The following is a 15,365-nucleotide window of genomic DNA, read 5'->3' as shown; positions in this document are numbered from 1 at the left end:
ATTCCATGCCAGCTGTGTGGAGGTTGCTTAATTCCTCTTCCTGAGAGAGGCAATTTCACTCAGAGAAACAGTTCTCTAAACAAGACCGTTTACTTCAGCTTTTTTTTCCCCCCACTCTTAAGTGGCACAGGCTTGATGGCAGTTGGAAAGGAGAACTGGTGTAATGCAGCCTGGCTGGATGTCAGTGGAGAACTGTGAACAGAGAAGTGTCACTCTGAGGAGCTCCCCTGAGTTTTAGTCTCTGAGCTGGAGATCTGTGAGCCTGCCAGATTGCTGAGCTCGAGGGCAAGGCCAGCTGGCTGGCTGGCTACTCACCAACAAGCATGGATTGTCAGCTGTCCAGCTGGAAAGCTGCATTGCCAGCCTCATGTGGCCTTCCTGTGCAAACCAGTCTTGATAAAATTCCCAGCAAGAGTCCAAATGTGTGCTCTTAAGCTGATGGAAAGCAGTGTTGACACAAGAGCTTAGGAGCTGATCTGGCCTTGAGTGGGCTCTCCCTGTCAGCTGGAGGCTTGCTTGTGGTGAAGAGCTGAGTGCTGGAGTAGCTTTGTGGAAGGTGTAGTTGGGATCAGACTCCCAGTGGGGTTGAAGATGAGCTCAGCTGTGTGGGAGTGCAAGACGTGATTGCATTTGAGAGGAGGAGGAGGTGACATCCTCTGACCTGACTTTTCTTCTCAGGAGTGTATTCCTTGTACCACCTTCAGCTTGTGAAAAACGCCAGTCAGTTGGTTTTAAAATTTTAGAAAGTTGAATAGTAATAAAATGGTTGTAGAAATAGTAATATAATTAGACTAATAATAATTTGGACAATTTGGATTAGGACAATATGAGACAATAAGAACAAAGAGTTACAGACAGTCCAGGTACCTCTTTCTGGGTGAAATAACCCTGATAAAGGACCATGTTACCAGAGGATTAACCCTTAAAAGCAGCAGCCTGTTGCACATTCATACAGCTCATCCATGATGCATCAATTCCATTCACACACAGGATTCTGGCTGGGCAGTGTCAGCTTCTTCCTCTGAGTCCTGACAGCGTCTTCAGGGCTGAGTGAGGCAGGAAGAACTCGATAATGGAGCAATAAATTCTTCCTCTGAAAGATTTGGGTGTCCTGTGGCTGCTATTTGGTGCAAGTACCTCATTCCTTTCTTAAAAAAATATCCTGCATACATAGTTTCTATTTTAACATTGTGTTATAACCTAAAACTATATTTACCACACTACCTAAGAGAATTAATACAGCACAACTTTCTAACATAACACATACAATATTCACTTGAATATTTGTGAAAAGCCAATCATAAAATATGCATTTTTCACAAGGTTTAGAGGAGGAACATGCCTCTTTGCTTACAAAACCCATTTCACCTCACCTCAGCTGCTTCCTGGCTCGCAGAGCTGAGATTATCCCTGGAGTGGGGCAGGGGCTGGGCACGAAGCTGCTGGGACTGGTTTCTGTCAGCAGTTGGGACATCAGCTGGCACAGCAGGCAGAGAGCTGTGTGCCCCTGCTGGGTGCCTGGGGAACTCAGCTTGCTGAAGCCTGCACGGGGAACCTTGGGGTTTTGTTATGTAAAACACGATGTAAAGGTGCCAGCCTTGGCCTTGGGTGCTCTCCCACTGAAATGGAAAAGTGGGATTGCCTAAGAGGAGGTCAGAACGGGTAACACATACTTTGGGAAACCCTGCTTTTCCTTCTGTCCTCCTCTCACTTCTGAGGATGGTGCCACGCAGCAAAGGAAGGGCACAGCCCACTGTGGGGGTCTGTCCTAGCTGCTTGAACACAGCCCCATTGGCAGGGAGAAGGGGAGGGCTGGAAAGCTGATCAGCCAGAAACAGAAGATGAATTGCACCCCTGTAATTACCATGTCTGAGGGAGCGTTTCCAGTGCACTTCTTGTCTTCCTCCCTCTCTTCTTCCTGACTGTGAAGTGTCCAGAGTTGCTGATCACTGATGGAGAGATGTGGGTGGGCATATGGAGGTCACATGCTCTTTAAGTAGTTGGGCTCAAAGATTCCTCTTTTTTTCTCCCCAGAACTGAATTAACATTTCAGAGTCATTTCTGGAGGCTTGGACAGTTGCAAACTCAGTTAAAAAGAGGATTTTTTTCAAACTGATGATTTGCTTTCTGTCTTGGGAAGGCCCTGCTGCAGCTGGTGGCTCAGTGCTGCAGTTACACTTCCAGAACTGGTGAGACTGTAAAGCAGAGAGGTTTTAATGCTAAACCAGAGGAGGTGCAATCCTCTGAGTTACCTTTAATCTGTTCAAGAGGAGCTGCTGGCTCATTCTACTGAGAAGGCCTCTGGGTTTACTTGATTCAACTTTTGCAGTGTTGAAATTTAGAGCAACTGCTTTTTTCCCCTCCTCACTGCCACCTCTGAGAGGCAGAGTGTCACACTGCCAGTCCACTGGATTTACTAACCTGGTTTAAGCAGCAGGGACTGCTTGGCCAATTTGTTGGTGGTGGTCCCTGAAGGCAGATGGAACTCATTGGTATTTCTGGAGACGGTGTCTGCATCTGTGCTGCATGGAAATCACCAAAAAGTTCCTGTCTGGACTTCTCAGCGAGGCAGTTTCGCTTCCTTTGTGCTCTGATTTCCATAGCTCATTGCAGAACAGCACCTCGTGGCAGTGACACTGCTGCTCAGCCTGGGAGAAGCTGCCCAGTGACACATCCATGCTGTTCCCAAGGTTTTCAGCAGCCTGGGATCTCTGTGTGGTCCTGCCCTGTGCCATGTGGACACCTCCCTCAGCAGGATCTCTGGGGAGCTTCCTCTTTGAAAGTTTTTGGTGTGTTTCATAAAACACTGTCTTTTTTACACTTCTGAATGCTAAATCAGATGAGCAGCTTGTGTGGTTTACAGGAGTTGCTTTTAGCTGAGCCGTGTGGGCTGTAATTCTCCTTTTGTTGACATGGGTATAAAAGCTCTAACAGTGCCCTGGTGGTTGGGGAGGTTCAGACATGCCTTTGTCTTAAATTGCTCTGGGAGATGCTTCAAGTTTTTAAGCAGTTTTAAAAGTAATGCTTTTCAGCAGTGGATGGATGTTTCCTATTTCTCACTAATTACTGCTATTGTTCTTACTTTAATTGTGTTATGCAAGAGCAAAGAGACAGGAATCAGTGAGTTGGGGGTGCCTGGAAGATTCTGATCACATTCTTGCAGTGATTTGGAGGGACTAATTAAGCTCAGCACATAGAAGGGGAACAGGGGAGTTTGTTCTTGTCTGATGTGTTCATGTTCACAAGTGGCTTTGTTTTGCAGTGTTGGCTGTGTGGATTTCCCCTGTAATTTGAGGAGAAGTCAGCACTTTTATGCAAGCTGCAGTATTTTTGGTTTTTAGTAGCTTTTTGAACTTTAAAAAGAAAAGGGCAGCTTTGAAGTGTAGGGAAAAATTCTGTGTGCGTGTGAGACATTGTGAGCATTTGATGTGGATCTCTCTGTGAACTCTTCTTCCACCTATTCTACACCTCAGGACAGGAGAGAGAAAGCAAAATCACCAGATGCAAGCCTAAGCTTCCTGTAGAAACCCATTTTGTCTCTTCTCCCCAAATTCTGTGGCTTACAAGCTTTGGCTGCACATTTGAAGTAGGGAGACGTGAGTGATATGTCTTGAGGGGGGCTTAAACTGTGCAGATCTGTCAGATTTTATCTGTACTGATGAGCAGGTCACCTTGAGAGACACAAGTTGTGCAATTTACAACCTGCAGGTTTCCAGGGGTTTTATGGGAGGCTGCCACAACATTATGACCATCCAGTGGATTGTGGTGTGTTTTTTTTTTTTTACTGTGTTACCCTAGAAGTAAATTGTTGTTTGCTTTTTTTTTTTTGTCTAAATTCATGGTGTGGTTCAGCTCAGTGAAACTTCTGGTTAGCTTTGTCTCCAGGGTCTGAATGGACATGTTTATAGGTGAAAATGGAAGGAAAACTTCAGAGACTGTGAACCAAAGTGGTTCTTTAATATCTGACAGTGACATGGCCAAAGGAATCCTGGAATAGGGACCATATCTCCTATTGCTGTTGTAATGTTGAGGTTCCAGAGCACTGGGAATTGGAGGGAGGGAGCAATGGAAGTGATTCACTGAGTTTGGAAAGCAGGAGGGATATTTATTCCCTGTGCTCTCTCCTCTCCCCTCCCATTCGCAAAAACAACAAATAAATCAAGAACACAAAATGTCTGTTTACTTTCCTTTTTCCCCCACACTTTGCCTGGCCTTTGAAGATAGTGCAGGGCTGCAGAGCTGCTTAAACAATGCCTGTTTCCAGCCCTTTTCCCATGGCATGGAAAAGCCTGTGGACTTCATTGAGGGGAGAAAAGAATGTGTGTGAGCCCTGGGCGGGTGCTGAATCACCCAGCCTTGGCCGGGCGCCTCAGGCACGGGGGAAGTTGGATCCTGTGACAGTGATTCAGGCTCTGGCTGCAGCAGGACGAGTTTGCTGCCACTGGCTGAGCTGGCAATGCCTCCTGTCAAGGAGCAGCCTCCTTGCACAGGTATCATCCACGTGGACCAAGAGGATTTTGGTGTTGGAGCTGTGCTGGGCTCAAGGTGCTGTTGCACCTTCTCCGTGATGGAGACTCACACTGTGCTGACTGTGGGCCAGTTTAGGAAGCTGAGCTGGCTGGAGTTCAGCTTTTTGGGTGGATTTTCAGCTGTCTGAACAAGCTTTCTGTGTGGTCTTCTGCCAGTCTGGATGCCTGGGAGAAGATTCATCCTGGATGCTCTTCCTCACCCTGCACGTGACTGGCTGCTGACAAGTGTTGGCTGTGACCTGCCAAAAACTGTGTGGCTCAGCATTCCCATGGTAGAGCCAGACTTTGAGGAAAGGCTTGTTCCATATGAAGGCAAGATGTTGTTTTGGTGTTAGGATTGAAATGGGAATAAGACTGTACAGAGGCTGCTTTTTCAAGAGCAGATTGATTATCTAGGTGAGCATAGGGAATGCTGCCCAACAAGGAGCAGGCCTGGGTCCTTCCTAGCAAAGCTTTCACAATCATTATCCTAAGCAGTGTTGCAAGGACAGGTACAGGTATGCAATAATCCCATTCCTCTTCTCCTACCCAGTAGGAAGGCAGTTTTTCTCTAGCTGTTTTTTTTTTTTTTTTCTCCCAAAAGCAATCACAACCTGACAGATCTTTATTCGTAAAGGGTGTTGAGAAGTGAGTGGTACAGCCCATAAAAGCCTTCAAACATTGTGTTCCTGCTGCCATCCATTTGCTCCACAATTAATGCAGAGATGTCTTTATCCAGTGAGAAGCTCTGTTAGCTTTTATCTCTGACAGCTGTTGCTTTTAAACTTCCTCCAAAAAGCAGGAATTGTCTGTGGTGTGACAGTTGCTTCCACACTGCCTGTGGCAGCAGCTGCTGCTGGCTTGGATTATGTTAGGAACAAATCCTGGCAGGCTGTGAACTTTGTTCCTTATCTCAGTATTCATGTTTAGTCATTGTCACACAGTCACACTTCTTGGCATTTTCAGGGTTTGCAGCCATGTCAGCAGGGAAAAACCTAAGGAAAACCCAAATGTCATAAGGCATACAAATGTGATTAGCTCCTTTTTATGTTTGTTTTTGAGGGGGAAGAGGTTAAAAGGGGAAGTTGCAGTTGGTTCAGCAGGTCTGAGGAGCAAAATTAGTCCCCCATAAGCAGTATAAGTAAGTTTTGATTCCTTAGATTTGTGAACCTCTGTATAACTGTCCTAGTTACTCCATATCCTCAGGTTTTGGCTCACCCAAAAAGTAAGTCCTGCAGGCTGCTTAAAAACCCAACCTCACATTTCCCAGTTAAAATTTTACTGGGGAAGGTTGTACCCAGCGTCCCTTGCGTGCCAGAACTCATGGGAGCTGACCTACAAGAGACCTTCCCCTTGAGGAGTTCCTTCCTGTAAAGAGTTTAATTTGTGTATTTGCACCAGCTCTTGAGTTTCAAGTATGCAACAGCAAACCTGTGTGTGTGCTTCCCTCTCTTCCAGCTCCTCATGCAAACCCTGTGGTCAGGGTGAAGAGGGCTGGCACAGCAGCCTTAGTGTGGGTGGTGTGGGTGCTGACTGCCCTGGCTGGGGAGAGGGATGCACAAATTCCTCCTGGTGTAAAATTCCTCGTGTCCCTGAGGGCTCTTAGAAGCTCTGGTATTGAGCAGAGCTGGGCTGGTCTCAGCGGAGAGGAGGTGGGAGCGTTCCAAGTCCTGCAGCATTCCAGGTTCTGGGAAGGTTGTGTAGCTGAGGAGTGGTGCCAGCCCTGAGCAGGCTCTGTGCCTCAGTGTGGCACTGCTCCAGACCTAATAAACCCTGCTGGACTGCAGCTGACTTAACACAGAGTCAGCTTTGTTGTTTCTGTATACGTGGCATAATTAATCTGTAATGCAGATAAACAATCCCCAGGTAATCAAGAGCTTAAGTGCCAGTAGTTCTGTGAGGTGAGGTGACTGTGTAATGTGGCCCCCTCCTGCTGGGCTCTGGAATTCTGTACTTTTTGTTTGTTTTCTCTTTCCTCCACCCCATTTAAAGAGAGGATTCAGCATTTAAATGTGCATTTTCAAGCTGAGTGTCAGAAAGCTGCCTCGTGCCCTTCAGTGGCTTCTGCTGCCCTTTAAACCCTGAGCTGTCCTTTGCACTCTGAAGCAGAGGCAAGAGATGCTGAACCTGCATCCCCTTTTTGCTTTTGCCTCCTGTAACTCCCATTGTTATTTTTCCTTGTTTGCTTCTTTTCTGGTGACAGATGACATCTGGCGGCACGGAGAGCATCCTGATGGCCTGCAAGGCATACAGAGACCTGGCTTATGAGAGAGGCATCAAGCAGCCAGAAATGTGAGTGGTGCCACCACAGCTTTTTTCCTTTGGGGGCTTGTGGGATTTACTGTCCCCTGGAGCTGAGATGGTGCTGGACCTCGATAATCCTTCATTTCATAGCTCATTGCCACCTCTTCCTGGTCCATCTTTGTCTGGAGGAGAGAAACCTGTGTGGAAAGAAGAGTTCAAAAGCACAGGAAGTTCTAAAGCAAGCAGCCTAGGGGGCACAGATGTTGCTGGGGCAGCTGTATTTTGGCAGTACCTGTCTGCTGCTCCAGACAGCCTGCTTGGATCAGCTCTGCACTTGAGCCAGAGATTGCCAGGCTCTTTGAAGTATCCAAGGGATTTGATTTATTCACATCAAAGAAGGCTTAGCCTGAAAACTCTGAGGCTGGAGTTGGGCTGGTTGGAGCTCAAATGAGGAATTGTGCTAATCATTACAGTGCTAATAGAGGGTTTGCTGCCTCTAATGTGCTGCCTCTTTTCTAGATGGTGCATGGGAAATATTTCTCTGGTTAATTGCTTTGAGGGGAAAATGTTAAAGGAAACCAAACACTGGTGGTTCTTTTCTCCCCTCTCTAGCATTTAAGGCTCTGATGATGATGTGAGGCCTCAGAAAACAGGGTTAATTGAGGCTGTTCAGCCACTGCCACTGGAGATGGGAATCAGCAAATGTTGCTCTCATTTGATCTGTTCCTTTTCCAGGTTGGTCCCCGTGAGTGCCCACGCTGCCTTTGACAAGGCAGCACACTACTTTGGGATGAAGCTGATCCAAATACCTCTGACCAAGGCCATGGAAGTGGATGTTCAGGTATCACTTTAGTCTCTCTCTCTGTGAGGAAATGAGCATTGCACAGCAACTGGGCGAGAAATCTGCCTGTCCAGGTAGCGAGTCAGTGATAAAGAGGGAGGAATGCTTTGTGGAAACAATGAAAACCAGCATGAGCAAGTATCATTGCAGATGAAGTTATATTTGAAATAGCTGGATGTTATCCCTTTGTCCCATGGGATTCATTTAGACTCAGGTAATTTATGTATTTCTTCAATAGCCCCAGATTTCAGAGGAGGGTGAACAAAAATATTATTTTATTTCCCAGTGGATGAGTGGTTGTAGCTCGTTGTTTCCCTCTCTGTACTCTTTCATGCCTTGGTTTTTAAGACCAGACCCTGCATGTTCTCACCCTTTATCTTTTTTGGCAGGATGGCACTTGGTAAATGGAATGTGAGCATCTTCTCTGTTTAAATCTTCAGGCAATGAGGAGAGCCATCTCGAGGAACACAGCCATGCTGGTCTGTTCTGCTCCCCAGTTCCCACATGGAATTATGGACCCCATTGAAGAGGTGGCAGAGGTAGGGTACCCCTACCTGTGGGAACCTGTGTGTTGTAGCAGTAAAATCAGCACAAGAAGGAAGGGTTGGAGGGGTTTCAGGATGCTGAGCAGTGAATTTGGTGGGAGGGATCCCGCTGGCTGGAAGGGCATTACTGTTCTCAAAGGAGCTGTTTGCCAACAGCAGGGTATGTAGGATGCAGTTTGGGACTGAGGGGGGAATGTGTGACTGTGAGACCGAGCAGAAGTGCTCATGATTTACTGCCTGAAAGGAAAGAACACCTGAATGGCTCACCTGGTGAACAGGCTTTGATTTAGGGCCTGCTGGTTGTAGCAAAATTGGTGTGGAAGTCTGAAAAATGTGTGGAGAGAGTAGGAGTCAAAGGGCTGGGATCTTATTTTCTGAACTTACCTCTTGATTTCTTTCCTCTCTGTGCTCCAGTTATTTATTTTGTATGTGATCAGCCAGGGCTTCTGACCTTCTGTTCATTTGGCTCTCACACCCTTATATTTTATTGTGGGCACTCCTTTCAGACAATGTTGTCACATTCCTTTGTCAAACACAGCAAACTACCAAAATGCCACACTGTTTTTCCTGTGTGTGGAAGGCAGGAAAAGGCATCCCACAGCCAGCCAGCCCTCCCACATCTCCTGTCCTCCACAACTTGAGAGTGCTGTGATGTTCTCAAAGGGTTCAGTGAACATTTAACTGTGAAATGCCAAATACCTTTTGGTGACTGGAGTTTGGGTGTCCCAGCCACATAATTTTGCTTTCTTGTTCACACACAGCTTGCAGTGAAGTACAAGATCCCCTTCCACGTGGATGCCTGCCTGGGTGGATTCCTTATTGCTTTCATGGACAAGGCAGGGTTCCCCCTGAAGCGTCCCTTTGACTTCCGTGTGGAAGGCGTGACCAGCATTTCTGCTGACACCCACAAGGTGAGGAGAAGGATCTTCCAGGGCTTTCATTTTTGGGCTGTGATTCCTGTTGCCATCCTGGCCTTCAGGCATTTCTTCCCTACTGTGTGGAGGAGCACTGAGGTGCAGGGGTAGGGGCTGATCTGTTCATGTGCTTTGTGCAACGTGAACCCCTCAGGCTGGGAAAGATCTCCAGGATTGAGTCCAACCTGTGAGCAGTCCCCACCTTATCAAGCAGAGCACTGAGTGCCCCATCCAGTCATTCCATGAACACCTCCAGGCATGGAGACTCTACCACCTTCCTGGGCAGCCCCTTCAACTCTGACAGCCTGTTTTTCCCCTTCCACAAAGAAATTTATCCTGATTTCCAACCTTAACCTCTCCTGGCACAACTTGAAGCTGTTTCCTCTTGTCCTGTCACTTGTTTTCTCTGAGCAGAGCCTGATCCCCCTTGGCTGTCCCCTCCTGTCAGGGAGTTGTGCAGAGCCAGAACGTCCCCCCCTGAGCCTCCTTTGCTCCAGGCTGAACCCCTTTCCCAGCTCCCTCAGCTCCTCCTGGGGGCTCCTTTCCAGCTTTCCAGCCTGGAGCTGCAGGGTTTTGCTGTGACCCAAGGGCAGGACCTTGCACTTCACCTTGCTGAACCTCTGCCCATGGATCCAGCCTGTCCCAAGCCCTCTGCAGAGCCTTTTGCTCTCCAGCAGATCCCCAGATGGGATCTTGGTGAGGACCTGGATGCGTTCCCGTGCCCTCTTGCTGCTTTCTAACCCTTTCTGTGCCCCTTGCAGTACGGCTACGCTCCCAAGGGCTCCTCGGTGGTGCTCTACAGTGACAAGGAGTACAGGAAGTACCAGTTCTTCATAGCCCCTGACTGGCAAGGGGGAATTTATGCCTCCCCCTCCGTGGCAGGCTCCAGGCCTGGTGGGATCATAGCTGCATGTTGGGCAACCCTGCTGCACATCGGAGAGTCGGGCTACGTTGAGGCCACGAAGAGGATCATTAAAACAGCTCGTTTCCTGGAGTCAGAGTACGTGGGTGCCTCGGGGTTTGGATCTTGCTGGAACCCTCCTCCCAAACTGCTTTTGGTTTGTTTTTCCCTTTTACCTGCTGGGCAGTTCTGGGAGAACATTTGTTTCTGCCCAGACAGCTGAGGGACGCAGGCACCTTCATTCAGCTTGGCTTTGAGAATTCCTTCTGCCTCAGCGGTGGCTGAGGGGGAATCTGGAGGAAGGGTTGTACTCTTCCTTGTTGGGATGCTTGGGTGGCTGTGGAAGAGAAGCTGATTTTCTGTCTTCCCTTGCTTTTCTGTCTTCCCTCTTTTCCATTTCTTCCTGAGTTTACTTGACTTTAGGGTGTGCAATGACCCAGGTGCTCTGGCAAGTCCCAATGGCCCGGACTGGGTGCATGATTTTTGGGTGGGAATGTGCTGCCATCTGTTCCCTCCTGTAGCTTTTCCTTTAAGGCTTCAGCTGGCTGGACAGAATGTCTGAACCCTGCAACATTGATCAGTCATTTCTTTTCTCCTCCTCCTTTTCAAGGTTGAGAAAAATCGACAGCATCTTCATTTTTGGGAAGCCAGAGGTGTCTGTCCTCTCCATTGGCTCGGACACTTTTGACATCTATCGATTATCTAATTTTTTAGCTGCAAAAGGATGGAACTTGAATGTCCTGCAGTTCCCACCAAGGTGAGTGTGTGGAGACCAGGGAGTGATGTATTTAGCAAGATGCTCAACTTCAGGCCACGTAGCTCTCATGATTTGCTGAGTACTGTTGTCCCTAGCTGATAAATTGTATGTAGAATTTTCCTCTGCAGAGCAGGAGTCACTTTCGTAATTGCCATTATACAGCAGTGAGGATAAAGTAATAGTAATTTTAATGAGCCTGGCAGAGGACTTTCTATTTACCTCTGTCTAATACAAGCAGAAGAATATCAGTAAGCAAGGCTCTATCTCATGTTTGGTTAACTGAGGGTTTGTAGATTGATTTATTTATTTTTACTGTCTTCCTCCTGCCCGCTGAAGATGAAGGAAATTAAAACAACAGTGAATGGCTGATCATTTTCAATGTAAAATTAATCTATATCAGAGACTTTGTTTAAGTGGGAAATGGGGCTTTTGTGGGCAGAAGGGGTCAATGCTCCCAGATGCAACTGCACTGCACTGAAAAAAAAATTGTGAGTGTCCGTGGGAAGTGAAGTCCAGGGAGCCTGAGGTGACAGCTCAGAGATCGGGGCTTTCTTCTGGTGATGGCTTAGAAGCTGCAGAGGAAAGAGAGGGAAGTGATGGCAGGGGGCCCCATGCTTGCAGGCAGCTGCATTTTTCTCACCAGAGGTACCTGGAATGAGGTGGGAAACTTTAATCTGACTGTGAAGTTAGGAAGGAAGGAAGAAGGAGCTGGTTCTAGCAAGCATTTTGCAGGGATTACCCTTAGTGGGAATGCTGTTTCAAGGAGACACACAGTTATCACTGGCCACAGAAGGGCCTAGCAGCTGTTGGGGGCTCAGAAAAGATGGAGCTGTGTGTTCTGGAGGTGGTTTAATGTCTGCCCTCTGCCCTGCCTGCCCAGCATCCATCTCTGCATCACGCAGCTGCACACCAAGCCCGGCGTGGCCGAGCGGTTCCTGCAGGATGTCAGGGACAGCATCCAGGACATCATGAAGGACCTCAACGCCAAGACCACGGGCATGGTGAGGAGGCCAGCACACAGTGAGGGGCTGTTTGGGCTGCTGAGGGTGTTTCTCCTGTGTAACAGCCTCTCTCTCCTCTGCTTAGGGAGCCATCTATGGGATGGCGCAGTCCGTCCCAGACAGGAGCCTGGTGGCAGAGATTTCCCAGGCCTACCTGGATGGCCTCTACAGCACGGATGTTCTCAGCACTGAAAAGCACATGAATGGCTCTCCCAGCCACCACTGACTGTAGTGCAACACTCTGTGCCTTGCCAGCCAGCACTGGGGTGGTTCCAAAGGTTTCCTAGGGAAAGAGATTGCAGTTCCTTTGTTCCTACAATTGCAGGTCCGAGGGTGGCTTGATCTGGAAGAATTCCTTCCCTGTCTTAGTCTGTTCTGAAATCTGCATTGTTTTCATGCCCAATTTCAGTTTTAGGGCTTTTCCTCCCTCCCCCCTGCCTGTTTTCATCATGGCTGTTGGTGGTGAATTCACTGTCCATTCCCCAGCTCCGAATTCCTCAGGTATTCTGCATGTCCCCTTCATTCCATGTTGTTTCTCCTCCTCAGACCTGGTATTCAGCCAGTGTCCAGCCAAGTGTCAAATTTGAGTTCTCACATTGTGTTCCACGGCTCCAGTCTTCCTGGAAGTTAATGGCAGACAGTAAATTGGAAATTTTGTTTTACAGTATTGCTGTAAGCTGCTGCATTTCACAGCCTGTTCTGGGAGCCTGTAATGCAGAGCTGATAAATTGGCAGAGGGGAGGTAGTCACGGCCTCCCTTTGAAATCTGAGTGAGACTGCAATCAATATCTGCTGAGGGGGAGGAAAAAAACAACACAAACTCCTTTTCTGGAATCTCTTGAACAACAGCAGAAATAGAAACCAAGCAGGTGGCGTAGGGAGAGGAACTGGAAGGTACTGAAAACCCCGGGTATGTGGTGGCCGTTCTGCTCCCCTGCCTCTTGTAGAAGACACGCATTGACCACCCAGGAGTGCTGCTTTCCCTTGCACAAGTCTGGAGGGAGGTGCAAAGCTCATTTCACTGTTCAGAACTTGAAGGTTTTACACTGTCCCCTCACGATGCTGTAGCAGAGCCAGCCAGGCCCTGGCCCGTGTCACAGCCAGGGACGTCGTGCGCAGACTTTTTATTTACCACGGTCTTTTAGTATCAAAAAGGTGACTTTTGTAATAGCGGTAATCTCAGCTCTTTGCACTGATTCTTTTAAGGCACATTCTCAAAAGGGCATTCACCATTGTGCCTTGATGCTTCTCTGGCTTTTTTTTTTTTGTGGCAGGCCAGGGAGGGTTGGAGGGTTCAGCTGTTTGACCACGACCTTGGTTGTGGTCGTTTCTTGATGGTACTAATTCTGAAAACAAACCTCAAAGGCAGGCTGGCCTCAGAGGAAGCACCCTTGCCTGTTAGGTAGGATAGTAGTTGTAATGAGCCAAGTCCCTTCACAGTATTACAAAGATGCTGAGAGAAGCAGAGGAAAGGATGCAGCAAGTCGCAGCTGTTCCAGTCTTGGGCACGTGGCTCAGCCTTCCTATTTTTCCCCGCTGTTTTTAGGGTGAGAGAGTTTTCCCAGCAGCCTTGTGGCCTCAAGGACAAGCCAGAATCTCTCAAGTAGCCTTGGAGTTACTCCTGCAGGGCTTTCCCATGTTTCCTCTCAGCTTTTTGCATGGAGCAGAGTTTCCCAGGCAGAATCCCACACGTGGGTGTGAAGACTTCATGCTCATCTGCACAGTCCTGTGCAGGGCATCTGAAGGCATCTCTCTGCTCCAGCCTGTTAGCCTGAAGCTGGCCCTGGCTTGATGCACAGGAATTTTAAGGAATGAGGAGGTCACTGACCAGCTCCTGCACAAACCAGCCCATCCACTGTGGGAAGGATCCTGGCTTTCCAACAGCTTTGTTCCCTGTGCTAGGAGACACATTTGGTATTTTGGCCATCTGCCCTGAGCTTGATGACTTCATGCAAGTCTCTGAGCCCTTTTGAAATCACTGAATTGCCTGAGAGTCTCTTGATGGTGATATCAGCTCTGGCAGTTTGTACTGGACCTATTTATTCTCTCAAGGTCTTGCCAGTGTGACCATTACTGTATCTCTGAGTTTGGAGACAGTCTTCAGTGTCTGGCTACTGTGATGGTTCTCTTTGGAACCGAGATTTAACAAAACAAAACAAAAAAAGGGAGGTACTCTTTTTGTTTCTGCTTTAAAAGAATGAAGGGGTGGATTGGGGTGGGCTGAAGGAGAGCAAAACCCTTCTCTTCCTTCCCTGGTTGCATTTTCCTCCCAGGAGGTAGGTGGATCTAACAGATCAGTGCTCCATTTCGCACTTTTGGATGTATTTGAAGATGTTATTTGTAAGTCAATGTATTCTATTTTGGCCTTTGCTTATTAATAATATTTGTGGGTTTAATTGTTCCATGTGTATTTGTCCTATACTATGTAAATGTAATCCTGTGGTCAGGAGTAGGCCACTGTAATTCCCTGGTGTGTAGTTTTTATTCATCCTTGTCACCTAACATGTAATCTGCATCCACTTCATCATGCCAAATGGTCCTGGAAAAACAGATTTACCGGCTGTGTGATTGTTTTAAAGACAAAAAAAGAGAAGAATTTGATGAACTGGATTATGATCTGAAACTGGACGGTACTTTTAGACCTGGAGGGATCCTTGCCACTGTTAATTCCTGCGGGATTTCCCGGTTTTTCAAGCGGGACACTCAATTTGTTGCTTGTACAAAGCACTTCCCAAGGGATTCACCTGTTCTTAGGTACTAGAATGAAGAATATCCATTGGGATGGACCAAGAAGAGATGTGTGTCTTCATGCCATGGATTTCACCTGCACTTTTCTGATGACTTGGGGGAGAGGGGAGCGGAAGGGTTGCGTACAACACAATAATACCTTGCCCAATAAATCCATGAGGACTTTTTAATGGACAAACGTGATGAGTTGATCTGATGGCAGCTTTCTGCTTTGCTCTGATTTGCCACTGGTTAAACTGGAGGCTGAAATAGCTGGAGGGATGGTGAAAATGGGCCTGGTTTGTATTAAAATGGTGCATTTAGCTATCTAGGCTCACTGAGCTCTTATTTTTCTGCTTCAGTGGTTGTTTGAATGAATGTGGGCCTGTTGTTCCTGGAATCTGCTCATGCACAGCCTGGTTTGTGGCAGGGAGGATGGTGTATGAATCTTACTACCTCTGCCTGAGGGCTGCTCTGTCCTTCTGTCAAAATGAAGGTGGTGTCCTTGTCTGCATCTTGTGTGTGATGTTCAAAGATGCTGGAAGTTAAAAGTGCTATGGCTTTTCTATTAATACTTTGTAGAACTTTAAAGGGTTAAAAAGAGAGAAGAAAAAAAACCCAACTTGAACTGGATGTTTGTAGTGTTTTTCCCCAGACTGTGGTGCTGAAATCAAATGCTGTTGGTTTGTATCAGTGAAGATCCTGCACCACCAAATCCACCCACAACCTCATTTTGGGAAGTATTCCACCCTGCCCTGGTGCCATGCTGCCGTTGTACCTTTTGGTTGGCCTTTCCCTGTGTTTGTGCCTTGGCTGTGGCACAGCTGTGATTTCACACAAGCAGTTTTTACCTGCCCTGGCTTTGATCCTCTCAGTCTTTCAGACCCCAGTCACTCTGAGGTGAAGGCACCTGCAGTTTCTGTGTGA

The 15,365-nt window shown here is 47.6% G+C and overlaps 1 protein-coding gene across 1 annotated transcript in view; it reads left to right on the top strand.

Moving 5' to 3' along the window:
• The window catches only part of SGPL1 (sphingosine-1-phosphate lyase 1), a 31,911-nt gene extending 17,041 nt beyond the window's left edge, over positions 1-14,870 (top strand). The window contains exons 7-14 of the mRNA XM_084210540.1: positions 6,712-6,800; positions 7,488-7,593; positions 8,034-8,132; positions 8,900-9,049; positions 9,814-10,052; positions 10,564-10,710; positions 11,591-11,711; positions 11,797-14,870. Of these exons, the coding sequence (XP_084066666.1) occupies positions 6,712-6,800; positions 7,488-7,593; positions 8,034-8,132; positions 8,900-9,049; positions 9,814-10,052; positions 10,564-10,710; positions 11,591-11,711; positions 11,797-11,937 (1,092 nt within the window). The 3' untranslated portion in view covers positions 11,938-14,870. The remainder of the gene's footprint in view (positions 1-6,711; positions 6,801-7,487; positions 7,594-8,033; positions 8,133-8,899; positions 9,050-9,813; positions 10,053-10,563; positions 10,711-11,590; positions 11,712-11,796) is intronic.
• The last annotated feature ends 495 nt before the right edge of the window (positions 14,871-15,365 follow it).

This window comes from Fringilla coelebs, assembly GCF_963513975.1.
Source record: "Fringilla coelebs genome assembly, chromosome: 8".
Taxonomy (NCBI): domain Eukaryota; kingdom Metazoa; phylum Chordata; class Aves; order Passeriformes; family Fringillidae; genus Fringilla; species Fringilla coelebs.
The sequence above is the reverse complement of the archived record's forward strand: the minus strand, read 5'-3'. Positions and strand labels throughout refer to the sequence as shown.